The 12876-nt window shown below is 50.8% G+C and overlaps 1 protein-coding gene across 1 annotated transcript in view; it reads left to right on the forward strand.

The window, feature by feature from the left end:
* The window catches only part of KLC2 (kinesin light chain 2), a 57016-nt gene that overhangs the window by 40152 nt on the left and 3988 nt on the right, over nt 1-12876 (forward strand). Inside the window, exons 14-17 of the mRNA XM_015419644.1 lie at nt 4437-4545; nt 5797-5946; nt 7911-8035; nt 9501-9561. Of these exons, the coding sequence (XP_015275130.1) occupies nt 4437-4545; nt 5797-5946; nt 7911-8035; nt 9501-9561 (445 nt within the window). The remainder of the gene's footprint in view (nt 1-4436; nt 4546-5796; nt 5947-7910; nt 8036-9500; nt 9562-12876) is intronic.

Below are 12876 nucleotides of genomic sequence, written 5' to 3' on the forward strand. Positions count from 1 at the left end.
AAACTTGGTGGGTATGTTGGGGAGAGGTACCAGTAAGCACGCTCCAAGTTTGGAGCCTCTACCCCAAACCCCCTCCCCCCCAGCCTCCCGCAAAGTTCCAAGAGGATTTTTGCCATTGACTTCAATGGCCCCATTGGTTATAATGGACCCGAATTTTTCGGGAATTTTTTTCGGGATTCGGACAAGCTCATAAATTGCTAATTCGGGATCCCAAAAGCCGAAAAAAGCCGAAAATCGTTATTTTCGGCTTTTTTTTCGGTTCGGGATCCCGAAATGCACATCCCTAATAAGAACCAGGCACGGCACACAGTGAACCCTGTAGTGTAATGCCAGATTGCGAAATTGGAAGATCGAGTGCTACAAACAGTACAGTGCATGCAATCGAGGAAGATTACGAAAGAGGAGAACGGTGCAGTTAAGACATCATAGTGGAGACCGCAAAGGGGTGAAGCTGGATTATACGGTTGAACAAGGAAATAAAAGCAGTATTGTATCTACAGTGCGTCGTGCCTGCAATTTCAGATGTGGAATGCTAGTAGGGCGGGAGCCGTCCTAATTTCCTCAGGCAGCTCGTTCCACCAGATAGGAACCACAACAGGAAATGGTCAAATAGGGGCAGCTGTTGATCTTACCCGTTTGCAAGGTGTCACCTTCAGAAAGCTTTGCCTAAGTGGGTGACGCCGCCGCAATGTGGGACAGAGGGTTTTGAACGGTATGCAGCTCCCAGGCCATGAAGGGCTTTGTACGGGAGGAGAAGAAGAGATTGGGTTTATACCCCACCTTTCACTACCTGAAGGAGTCTCAGAGTGGCTTTCTTTCCTTTCCATTCCCCTCCCCTTCTCTCCCAACAGCAGACACCCTGTGAGGTAGGTGTGGCTGAGAGAGCTCTTTTGAGGACTGCTCTTGAGAGAACAGCTCTGAGAGAAGTTATAACTGGCAGCTGCATGTGGAATGGGGAATCAAACCCAGTTCTCCCAGATCAGAGTCCGCGATCCTAACCACTACACCAAGCACCATCTTCACTTGGACTCAGCAACTATCTGGCAACCAATGGAGCACCTGCAGAATAGGTGCAATGTGCATTTTCTGCCTAGCTCCTGATAGCGACCAAGCCACGGGTGTTCTGTACCAGCCAAAGGTTCTCAGTTGCCTTCAAGGGCAGACCCACATAGTGTGTGTTACAGTAGTCTAGCCTTGTAATGGGTGGCATGGATCCTTGTGGGCGGATCAGCCAGCTCAGTGTAGGAAGCCATCCTCTGGGCTAAATGAAGATGGAAGAAAGCGTTTTCGGCAGATGAATTACCTTCCTTCTCCAGCCATAATGCTGGTTTGAGTAAAACCCACAGACTCAACTTGAGTCAGTGAGGGCCAGCAGAACTCCATCAGAAGTGGGAAGTGCAAAGACCTTGGCCTTCCCAACCATCACCACCTTCATCTTGTCAAGATCCAGTTTCAACTTGCTCACTGTTAGGCAGCCCAGCACTGGCTTGAGACCTCTAGAGCAGTGGCAAGCAGTGTTCCCTCTAAGCTGAGTTAGTGTGAGCTAGCTCACAGTTTTTTGGTCTCCAGCTCGCACATTTTTGTCTTAGCTCAGGAATTCACTGCCACAGGAAGTGGTGGCGGCTACAAGCATGGACGGCTTCAAAAGGGAATTAGATACGCATATGGAGCAGAGGTCCATCAGTGGCTATTCGCCACAAGGTATAGATAGGGACTCTGGGGCAAGTGATGCTCTGTCTTCTTGGTGCTTGGGGGGGGGGGGGCAAACAGGGGGGGGGTTTCTAATGTCCTGGCCCCACTGGTGGACCTCCTGATGGCACCTGGTATTTCTGGCCACTGTGTGATACAGAGTGTTGGACTGGATGGGCCTTTGGCCTGATCCAACATTGGCATCTCTTATGTTCTTAAGGATGGCTCCAGAACGAACTGATTTATGCAGGAGTCAAATGGCTCGCTCACCCCTTGAATGCCAGCAGCTCACCAAGTAGAATTTTTGCTCACAAGACTCCACAGCTTAGAAGGGAGCATTGGTGCCAAGACACCAGGAACAAAAATGCAGAGGCTTGTGTCATCAGCATATCAATTACACTTAACTCCAAAACCGTGAACAATCACTCCCAAGGACTTTAAGCAAAGATAAAATAGCACGTGGCGATAAACTGACTTCTGTAAGACCCCCACAGGATAAGTCCTTCATAGATAACAGCTGAAGGCCAGTCTATATAAAAGACGGGTACCTGCCCCCAGGAGTCTACTCTAAAGTTTGACACCAGGGAGACGGCAAAAGGGGGGGACTGGGAGTTGGAAATGATGTGGGGAAGAATAGGCATGGATTTCATTTATTGGGAGGCCACAGGAGCTAATTAAATGCTGAGTGGATATTAACATAAGAAGAGCCCTGCTGGATCAGACCAGTGAGGGTCCATCTAGTCCAGCATCCCGTCTCCCACAGTGGCCCCAAACAGCTCCTCTGGAGGGACAACAACAGGGCAGAGAGGCCGAGGCCTTCCCCTCATGAGAACATCAGAAGAGCCCTGCTGGGTCAGACCAGTGAGGGTCCATCTAGTCCAGCATCCCGTCACACAAAGCAGCCAATCAGATCCTCTGGAGGGCCAACAACAGGGCAGAGAGGCTGAGGCCTTCCCCTGGTAAGAACATAAGAAGAGCCCTGTTAGATCATACCAATAGTCAATCTAGTCCAGCATCCTCTCTTATACAGTGGCCAGCCAGTTATTCTGGATGGCCAACTACAGGGCAGAGAGGCCTTCCCCTGATGTTGCCTCCTGGCTCTGGGATTCAGAGGCTTAGTGCCTCTAAATGTGGAGGTTCCCCTCAGCCATCGTGGCTAGTAGCCATTGATAGTCTCATCCTTCATACCTAATCCCCTTTTAAAGCTGCTTATTCCTGTGGCCATCGGATCTGCATCCTCTGGCAGCGAATTCCACATTTTAATCAATTTCTGTGTAAAGCAGTATTTCCTTTCCTGTCCATGTTACTGATGAAGAGGGGAGTAGCGAATGGTAGTAGCTTTTTTCACTAGTGTAGTGGTTAAGTGCGTGGGCTCTAATCTGGGAGAACCGGGTTTGATTCCCCATTCCTCCACTTGCAGCTGCTGGATGACCTTGGGCAAGCCGTACTTCTGTCAGAGCTGTTCTCTCAAGGACAGTTTTCTCAGAGCTCTCTCAGCCCACCTACCTCACAGGGTGTCTGTTATGGGGAGGGGAAGGGAAAGGAGTTTGTAAGCCGCTCTGAGACTCCAAGTGAAGGACGGGATATAAATCCAATCTCCTCCTCCTCCTCTTCTTCTTCTTCAATATTAATGTGTATTTTGCAAATTGACTAATTTGCATACATGTGCATATGGATATAACCTTGCTGAAAACTGTTTTCTTGGTTTTTAGGCATACTAGCCTGTCACATCTTCTGATGCTTTCCCTTTTCAAGGGGCAGGGAGACGTCTGTTCTAAGTCCTCCCCGATTTCATTTTTATTTTGTTGTAGCATTTACACCCATGCAGCTGCTTCCATTGTCAAATGGCAAACTGCTGAAAAGCAATGAGGGTCATGCCAAATCAATGACAGAATGGAGGGGTGCCACCTTCATTGGAATGCAGCAGAACAGATTGGAAGCTTTCTGGACAACATTCCGGACGATCATTTACCTGTCGGGGATAAACAATGGGTGGGGGAGGGGCCTCTCACAGCAGATCAGTGCGGGGAATGTGCTGTCGAGTCACCGCTGACTAACGTGGCCAACTCTGTAGGGATTCAAGGCAAGGGGTGAACAGAGGTGGTTTGCCATTGCCTGCCTCTGTGTAATGAAGAAAAGGAGATTGGATATTATACCCCGCCCTTCACTACCCGAAGGAGTCTCAGAGCGGCTTACAAACTCCTTTCCCTTCCCCTCCCCACAACAGGCACCCGGTGAGGCAGGTGGGGGCTGACAGAGCTCTCTCGAGGACTGCCCTTGAGAGAACAGCTCTGAGAGAACTGTGACTGACCCAGGGTCACCCCAGCAGCTGCATGTGGAGGAGCGGGGACTCAAACCTGGTTCTCCCAGGTTATAGTCCGCGCTCCTGACCACGGCACCAAACTGGCTCTCCAGGTCTAATGACCCTGGACTTCCTTGGTGGTCTCCCATCCACATACGAACCAGGGCCGACCCTGCTTAGCTTCCGAGATCTGACGAGATCAGGCTAGCCTGGGTCCTTCAGGTCAGGGCACCAAATCAGTAAGGTCTGAGAAAGTAGATGTTCTCACCCGGCATGGATCGTTGCTTGCTTGTGAGGCTTTCCATTCCAAATAATGACTTTGAGATATCCACGTCCCAACTGATTGAGGGTGGGCACCTTTCTTGAGTTGCACAGGAGGCTTTCGGGCGTAGTCATAAGGGGTAGGATGTTGCAGATGAAGCTGACTCTCCTGCCTTGCCCGCAGCCCCACGGTCAACACGACTCTGAAAAGCCTGGGGGCTCTCTACCGACGCCAGGGCAAGCTGGAAGCTGCGGAAACACTGGAGGAGTGCGCCCTGAAAACCCGCAAGCAGGTGAGTCCCATGACTGGCAGAGACAGGCAAGGACGTCCCAGCAGTGGGAGGAGCGAGTCTGTAGGATGTAAACAGCCACGTGGCTGATCACCTATGGTGAGTAAAAAATATCTCCCTGTGACCAGGTAAGGGAGACTTTTTGCCAGCTTGAAAGAGTAGTTGCTTCCTCTCTTGTGTTTCAAGACGGCGGTGGGGGGGATACAAAACAAAACAAATTAGGATGTGCAAGAAGAATTTTTGAGGATTTTTTCCCCCACTTACGTCACTCTGTGTTGGTATCTCTAATCCCCCTCTGGCTCTTGGTCCTTGGATCCTCTTGCACTCTATTTCTCCGGGTTAATGATAGAGGTTTATAAGATTATGCATGGGACAGAGAAGGTCATAGAATCATAGAATGTTAGAGTTGGAAGGGACCTTGCAGGTCATCTAGTCCAACCCCCTGCACTCTGCAGGAGCGTAGCTGAAAGATAGCCCTACAAACCTACAACATACCCAAAAGATGGTCGTCCAGCCTCTGCTTGAAAACGTCCAGCGAAGGAGCATCCACCACCTCCCGAGGCAGACTGTTCCACTGCTCAACCACTCTTACAGTTAGGAAGTTTCTCCTGATATTTAGCCGGGATCGACTCCCTTGTAATTTCCACCCATTAGATCTAGTCTTGCAATCCGGAGTCCTTTTCTCCCTTTCTCACAATACAAGAACTCATGGGCACTCAATGAAATTAATGAGCAGGAGGCTTAGAACAGATAAAAGGAAGTACTTCTTCACATAAAGAGTAATTAACAGGTGGGATTCACTGCCGCAGGAAGTGGTGGCACTGGCAGCTACAAGCATAGACAGCTTCAAGAGGGGATTGGATATAAACATATGGAGCAGAGGTCCATCAGTGCTTATTAGCCCCAAGGTATAGATGGAACACTCTGTCTGGGGCAGTGATGCTCTGTGCTCTTGGTGCTTGGGGGTGGGGGCAACAGTGGGAGGGCCAGGGGTTATTTCCTGCGGGAGCGCACTGGAGCAGAGCTCCAGCAGTAAAGAGCCCAGGGGGCGGGCACATGCAACAACCCCACCCCTCCGCTCACAGCAGCCCTCAGCGAGAAAGCAGCCAGGTAAACTGCAGAGCCCCTGGGGTGGGGCTTCTGGAGTTCTGGCCCCGCTGGTGGACCTGATGGCACCTGGATTTTGGCCACTGTGTGGACACAGAGCGTCAGACTGGTTCCTCTCATGTTCTCCTTATGCTCTCCTCCCACCAGGGCATGGACGCTATCAACCAGAGCAAAGTGGTGGAACTACTGAAGGACGGGAACCGCTCAGAACATCGGCCGACCCGCGAGGGGGCATCCGGTGCCAACAAGTGCGAGAATGGGGCTGAACCAGAAGACGGGGCGGCGGAGTGGTCTGGGGTAAGAGCCCAGCGGGGCTCGGGGTGTCCTAGCCTGTTGAACCGTTTCCTTTTGGGGTGTAGCTGACTAGAGGGTACCCATTTGATTTCCTTGACTTGCGTTATCGCAAGACGCCAGAGAACAGCGGTTGTCACCCCCGCAGATGTGAGCTTGCAGGGTATAGAAGGGTAGTACACATTGGGGGGAGCAGAGGGGGGTTCTCAAAAGCTGCCTCCTGTCTGGAGTTCCCTTCTTCTGGGCACCCACCAGAGCACAACTCTAGGTGCCTTCCAAGAACAGCTTTGGTGTAGTGGTTAAGTGCACGGACTCCAATCTGGGAGAACCGGGTTTGATTCCCCACTCCTCCACTTGCAGCTGCTGGATGCCCTGTTCTTGAAAAAGAGCAGTGTCTGTCAAGAGCACTCTCAGCCCCACCTACCTCACAGGGTGTCTGTTGTGGGGAGGGGAAGGGAAAGGAGTTTGTAAGCCGCTCTGAGACACCTTCGGGTAGTGAAGGGCGGGGTATAAATCCAATCTCCTCCTCCTCCTCCTCTTCTTCTTCTTCTTACCTTGGAGTTGGAAACAGGTCTTGGCAGCCAAATACACAGTCAAATGAGGGCTTAACCACCCAGACCTGGATAGCCCAAGCAAGCCCGGTCTCGTCAGATCTTGGAAGCCAAGCAGGGCCAACCCTGGCAAGTACTTGGAAGGGCGACCTCCAAGGAATACCAGGGCCAGGAGGCAAAGGCAGGCTATCAAGCTACTTTTTCTTTCTTTTCTGTTTTATCTTTTATTAATTTCTAACCGCTTTCAATACAAACATTGCACTGAAATGTCATACAGTAAACTACAAGTTGTCAGCAAAATCAAGGAAGTATGGTAACATATTTAAACATCACCGAAGAATTTTATGCATCTATTTGCATAACTTACCTAATCAGAACTCTACATCTTTACCCTAGTATGAGTCAAAAGCTGAGGTCGACAACCATTTGTGGAATTTCACTCTGTGATTTAAGGTATTCTACTGTAGGTAGCCAGATTGTGGAAAAATTGGATTGTGCAGAAGGTTGAGAGAGATGTGCCGAACTGTCTGTTATTTTTGCCATGACATACAGATTTCATATTTTTTGGTCCTATTGTGCGAGGGTAGGAGATTTGGGAGATTTCCAGTTCAATGCTATGGTATTACAGGCAGCATATAACAATAAGGAAACTCTTCCTTTAATAGAATAGGAACCGACTGTACTCCCCCAAGTATTTAATAGTTGATCATCTGGTGTGCGAGTTAGGTCTACATTGGTGAATGATGTCATTTGTGTTATGACCGATTAAGCTACTTCTCTGAATGTCCTCCATGCCCCAGTAGGAGTCGCCAGAGGTTACCATGACTTCCAGGCAGAGGCGCATACTTCTTCACCCAAAGAGTGATTAACACTTGGAATTCACTGCCACAGGAAGTGGTGGCGGCTACAAGCATGGACGGCTTCAAAAGGGAATTAGATAAGCATATGGAGCAGAGGTCCATCAGTGGCTATTAGCCACAAGGTATAGATAGGGACTCTGGGGCAAGTGATGCTCTGTCATCTTGGTGCTTGGGGGGGTCAACAGTGGGAGGGCTTCTAATGTCCTGGCCCCACTGGTGGACCTCCTGATGGCACTGGTATTTTCTGGCCACTGTGTGACACAGTGTTGGACTGGATGGGCCTTTGGCCTGATCCAACATTGGCCTCTCTTATGTTCTTGTGTTCTTATGTTCACATACACACAGGTGCACGCAAAAATGCAAAAAAAAAAAAAAAAAAGGCGGGTTTAACCAAGGGCTGCTGTGGGTTTTAATTCTCAGTGCCTTGTTACCATCCTGGAATCTTGGGATAGAACAGGATGTATAAATCAGTCTGCGTGCAGCCATTTTTCTCCACCCAGTGATACATCCATTCTCCGTGCACACGTTGGGACACTTTCCTGCTTTCTTCCCCTTCCAGGCAGGCTCCGGGGCCTTGCGGCGCAGCGGCTCCTTCGGGAAACTGCGCGACGCCCTGCGGCGGAGCAGTGAGATGCTGGTGAAGAAGCTGCAGGGGAGCAGCCCACAAGAGCCCAGAAACCCAGGGTGAGTGCTGAGCCAGCAGGTCCCTGGCTGGGCTCGGCGAGCGGGCAAAGCAGTGCTGCCCCCAGCCGACTTAAGCTACTGGAATGCAAGGAGTGCCCTTCCCCCTTAGGCTGACGGCCCGTCTGGTCCAGCCTTCTGGTCCCTGCAGGGGCCGGCCAGATGCTTCTGTGGGGCTCCCAAAAGGGGAATGGGGAATGAGAGCCAGTCTGGTGTAGTGGTTAAGTGCACAGATTCTAATCTGGGAGAACCGGGTTTGATTCCCCACTCCTCCACTTGCAGCTGCTGGTGTGACCTTTGGTCAGTCACAAGTTCTCTCAGAGCTGTTCTCTCAAGGATGGTTCTCAAAGAGCTCTCTCAGCCCCAGCTGCCTCACAGGGTGTATGTTGTGGGGAGACGGGAAAGGGGTTTGTGAGCCGCTCTGATACTCCGAGTGAAGGGCGGGGTATAAACCTAATCTCTCCTCTCCCTCCCCCTCCCCTCCTCCTCTTCTTCTTTTTCTTCCTCTTCCTCTCCCCCCCCCCCCCCCCAAGAGGTGACTGCCCTCTCTCCATCCGCAGAGGTTCCGTTTGGGCTGACAGTAGCATTAACACCAACCCTCCCTCATAGATCTATCTAATCTAGGGTTCCCCAACATGGCGCCCAGCATTATTTCCTTTGGCACCCTCTGAGCTTTCCAGAAAGTGGAAGGCAAGGCTTACTAATAAATAAATAAATAAATATTATTGGCTGCCCTCTTTCAAATCAATGGGTTTTCCGCCAGAGGGTAAGGAGGGGCTGGTAAGCACTGGGGATTTCCTTAGCGTGTGGTTCCATTTCCCCTTCAAGTTTTCCTTCTTCCTAAAAGGTGTGAGAGAGGTAGGGGTTCCATTCAGCTCCACCTCCTGTGGCAGCCATTTTGGGTTCAGCTCCATCTCCTGTGGCAGCCATTTTTGGTTCAGCTCCATCTCCTGTGGCAGCCATTTTGGGTTCAGCTTCACTTCCTGTGGCAGCCATTTTGGGTTCAGCTCCACTTCCTGTGGCAGCCATTTTGGGGTAGTGCTCACCACTTCCTCTCAGAATTCCAAATGTGGCCACAGGCTCAAAAAGGTTGGGGACCCCCAGGTCTAATCCTTTCCTGAAACACTACCTTAAAAGTTGTTACCACATCTTGATAAAGACCGAACATATGCTGCTACCTTAATACTGAGTCAGATGAGTTCGATGGTCAATTTTGTCTGCTCTGAGGTCATTTACGTCATTTGTGACCTGATCCTTTCCCCTGGAGGTGCCGGGGACTGAACAAGGGACCTTCTGGGTGCAAAGCAGGTGTCCAGCCAGTGAGCCATGCCCCTCTCGTGGCAAAAAAGCTCCATATGTGGCACCACGTGTGAAGGAACGCTTCCCTTTTGGGTCCCCAACCTCTGAAGAATCCCATTTCCCCCCCATCCCGAAGGCTGAACCTCTTTCCGCTTTGGTCTCCCCGCAGGATGAAGCGAGCCAGTTCTCTGAACTTCCTCAACAAGAGTGTCGAAGAAGAGTCGAGCCAGGTATGAGCTCTGATCGTGCAGCTGCCATGCCGTCTTCCCTTCCTCGGGTTTGCTTGTTCTTTTTAGCTGGGTAGCAGAAGGAAAGTGCGGGATTCGCTGAGCATCTCTCACGCTCAGTGTTTCCTCTACGTTGAGTTAACGTGAGCTAGCTCACCGTTTTTTAGCCTCCGGCTCACACATTTTTGTCTTAGCTCAGGGAGGATGGGCTCCAGAGCAAACTCATTGAGGCAGCAGCCAGATGGCTCGCTCACAACTTTAATGCCAGTAGCTCACAGAGTAGAATTTTTGCTCACGAGACTCCACAGCTTAGAGGGAGCATCTCTCACATTCAGGGTTGACAGATGTGGAGGAAAACCTGACCTGGGTCAGCTGGATGGGTGTCATGGCCTTTCTTGCACGTTCCTCCCCTGTCCTTCCCCCTTCCCAGTAGCAGCCTAAGCCCGGCAGTGGTATCGCTAGCTTCCACAGTTGCGGGGAGGGCTTCCCTTTCTGTGGAGAAGCCCAGGTCTGTATGGTTCATTGTCAATCAAGAACAGTTTGCACGGTCCTGACCTGGATAGTCCAGGCAAGATCCCGTCAGATCTCGGAAGCTAAGCAAGGCCGACCCTGGAAAGTTATTTGGACGAGAGACTTCCAAAGAACACCAGGGCCGGGAGGAAGAGGCAGGCTATCAAGCCACTTCTCCAGGGCTTTTTTTGTAGAAAAAGCCCAGCAGGAACTGATTAGCATAACAGGCCACACCCAACAGCAGAAACTCATTAGCATATTAGGCCACCGCCCTGACAGCACGGCTCATTAGCATATTAGGCCACACCCCCATGTTACCAGAAGTGTGGTCATCCAGCCACGCCCAACTTTTGCTTCTTCTGTTGACCTTGTTTGTGGTCAAAACCCAGGGCCTTTTTTTTTGCTGCAGGGACTCCTTTGCATGTTAGGCCACACACCCCTAATGTAGCCAATCCTAATGCGTTTCTGCTGTTGGGTGTGGCCTATTATGCTAATGAGTTCCTGCTGGGAGCCAGCTGGAACTCCGTTCCTGCCCAAAAACAGCCCTGCGACTTCTCTGAACGTCTTCCATGCCCCAGTAGGAGTTGCCAGAGGTCACCATGACCTCCAGGCACAGGAGCACAAATGCATCCACAAATGCAAGAAAAAAGAGACCGGTTTGCACTAAGGCACCACCAGACGCAGATCTAACTATCGAGGACACTTCCCAAGGCTACCCTTCTCCCATTTTATCCTCCAACCTGAGCTTGCAAGGTGGGCCATGCTGTGAGGCAAGGGCAGAGCCGGGACTTGAACCTGGAGCCCCCAGAGTCCAGGCCCAGCATCCTGCTGCGTTCGGCACCCCTTTGGGGAAAAAACCAGTTCTTCAGCTCAACTTAAGGCTCGGGACAGGCACATTTTATTTGTTCAGGTGAGGCCGCCGTGTTAGTCTGAAGCAACAGAACAAAGTTTGCGTCCAGCGGCACCTTTAAGACCAACAAATCTTAATTCTGGGTACGAGCTTTTGTGTGCACGCACACTTCTTCAGATACAAAGAACAAATCTTGAGTCCGGTGCAATGCTCCCTGTAAGCTGTGGAGTCCTGTGAGCAAAAATTCTACCTTGTGAGCTGCTGGCCTTGAAGTTGTGAGCGAGCGATTTGGCCGCTGCATAAATCAGTTTGCTCTGGAGCCCTCCTTCCTGAGCTGAGACAAAAAATGTGTGAGCCGGAGGCTAAGAAACTGTGAGCTAGCTCACGCTAACTCAGCTTAGAGGGAACACTGCCTGCCCCTTTAAGATGAACAAAGTTTAATTTTGGGAATAAGCTTTCGTGTGCATGCACACTTCTTCGGATTACAGATACCTGAAGAAGTGTGCATGCACACAGAAGCTCATACCCAGAATTAAACTTCGCTGGTCTTCAAGGTGCCGCTGGGCCTCGAACCTTGTTACATTTTATTTGCGTCTTTCTTTGTTAAAATCCTTTCACCCTCCCTTTCCTTCTTGGCTTGAGGCGGCCGTCTGAAGCAGGAAATGCAGATGGCTCCTCTGCTTCACTTCCCTCTTCCCCGAATGGTGAAACATCGGATCAGTCGCTGTTCTGACTTATTTATGTACATTATTTACAGTCCGTCTTTCTCACCGGGACTCCGGGTGGTTTACACAGGGTGAGACAGTGCAGTTGACAATATGAGATATTCAGTAACTGGTGCATTAGGATATTAGAAGCCTGGAACCCCCAGAAAGAACTAAAGCAGAGCATAAGTATTCACACGACACATTAAGCGGTACAGAAATTCCATGATAGGATCCTGCTTAATAGTCGGCTGTACCCAGCAAGATAGGCAGGCCACGGCCCTTAATCATTTATCAAAGGAAGTTTGTGAAACCATTTTGTGCAGTGCAGCCCTATTAACTGCACAGAAAAGCCCTCTCAGATAGAAGGAGAGTTGGTTTTCATACCCCGCCCTACCAGAAGGGAGTCTCAGAGTGGCTTACAATATCCTTTCTCTTCCCTCTCCCCACAACAGACACCCTGTAAAGTAGGTGGGGCTGAGAGAGCTCTGAGAGAACTGCCCTTGAGAGAACAGCCCTGAGAGAACTTGCGACTGATCAAAGGTCACCCAGCTGGCTGCCTGTGGAGGAGTGGGGAATCAAACCCGGTTCTCCAGATTAGAGTCCGCCACTCCTAACCACGACACCAAACTGGCTCAGTTCCGTTTCGCATAGTCTGCAGAAGGCCAGGAGAGTAGGAGCTTCCATGACCTCCTCAGGCAAGGCCATTCTGCAAGTTGGGAGCTCGAATTTAGAGCCTTCATCTGCCTTGGAAGAGGCCCTGCATCCTCTCTGGTGTCGTCCAATGCAGCGTTAGATGCTTTCCCATGATTCTCAGATGTGCTTCTATCTAGCGTGTTTCGTTCCTTTTCTTCTTTTATATCCCGCCTTCCTTCCGTTGAGGACCCAGAGCGGCTCACATCATTCTCCTCTCCACCACTGTATCCCCACAGCAACTCGTGAGGTAGATTTGGCAGAGAGCACGTGACTGGCCCAAGGCCACCCAGCGAGCTGCCATGACACAAATGGGGATTGGGACCTGGTTCTGCCAGATCCTAGTCCGACACTGTAACCACGACGCCACACTGGCTTTCCGTCACCTCTTCTCCAAGAAGCTCAGGGCAGCATACATTTAGGCAGGTCATGAGAGGGAAGGCAGGAAGGGGTGAACCAGTGCTTGGCTGTCATGACTGTTTTCCTTCCTTCCTTCCTTCCTTCCTTCCTTCCTTCCTTCCTTCCTTCCTTCCTTCCTTCCTTCCTTCCTTCCTTCCTTCC

The sequence above is a fragment of the Gekko japonicus genome, unplaced genomic scaffold (assembly GCF_001447785.1).
Source record: "Gekko japonicus isolate JY-2015 unplaced genomic scaffold, Gekko_japonicus_V1.1 scaffold1188, whole genome shotgun sequence".
Taxonomy (NCBI): domain Eukaryota; kingdom Metazoa; phylum Chordata; class Lepidosauria; order Squamata; family Gekkonidae; genus Gekko; species Gekko japonicus.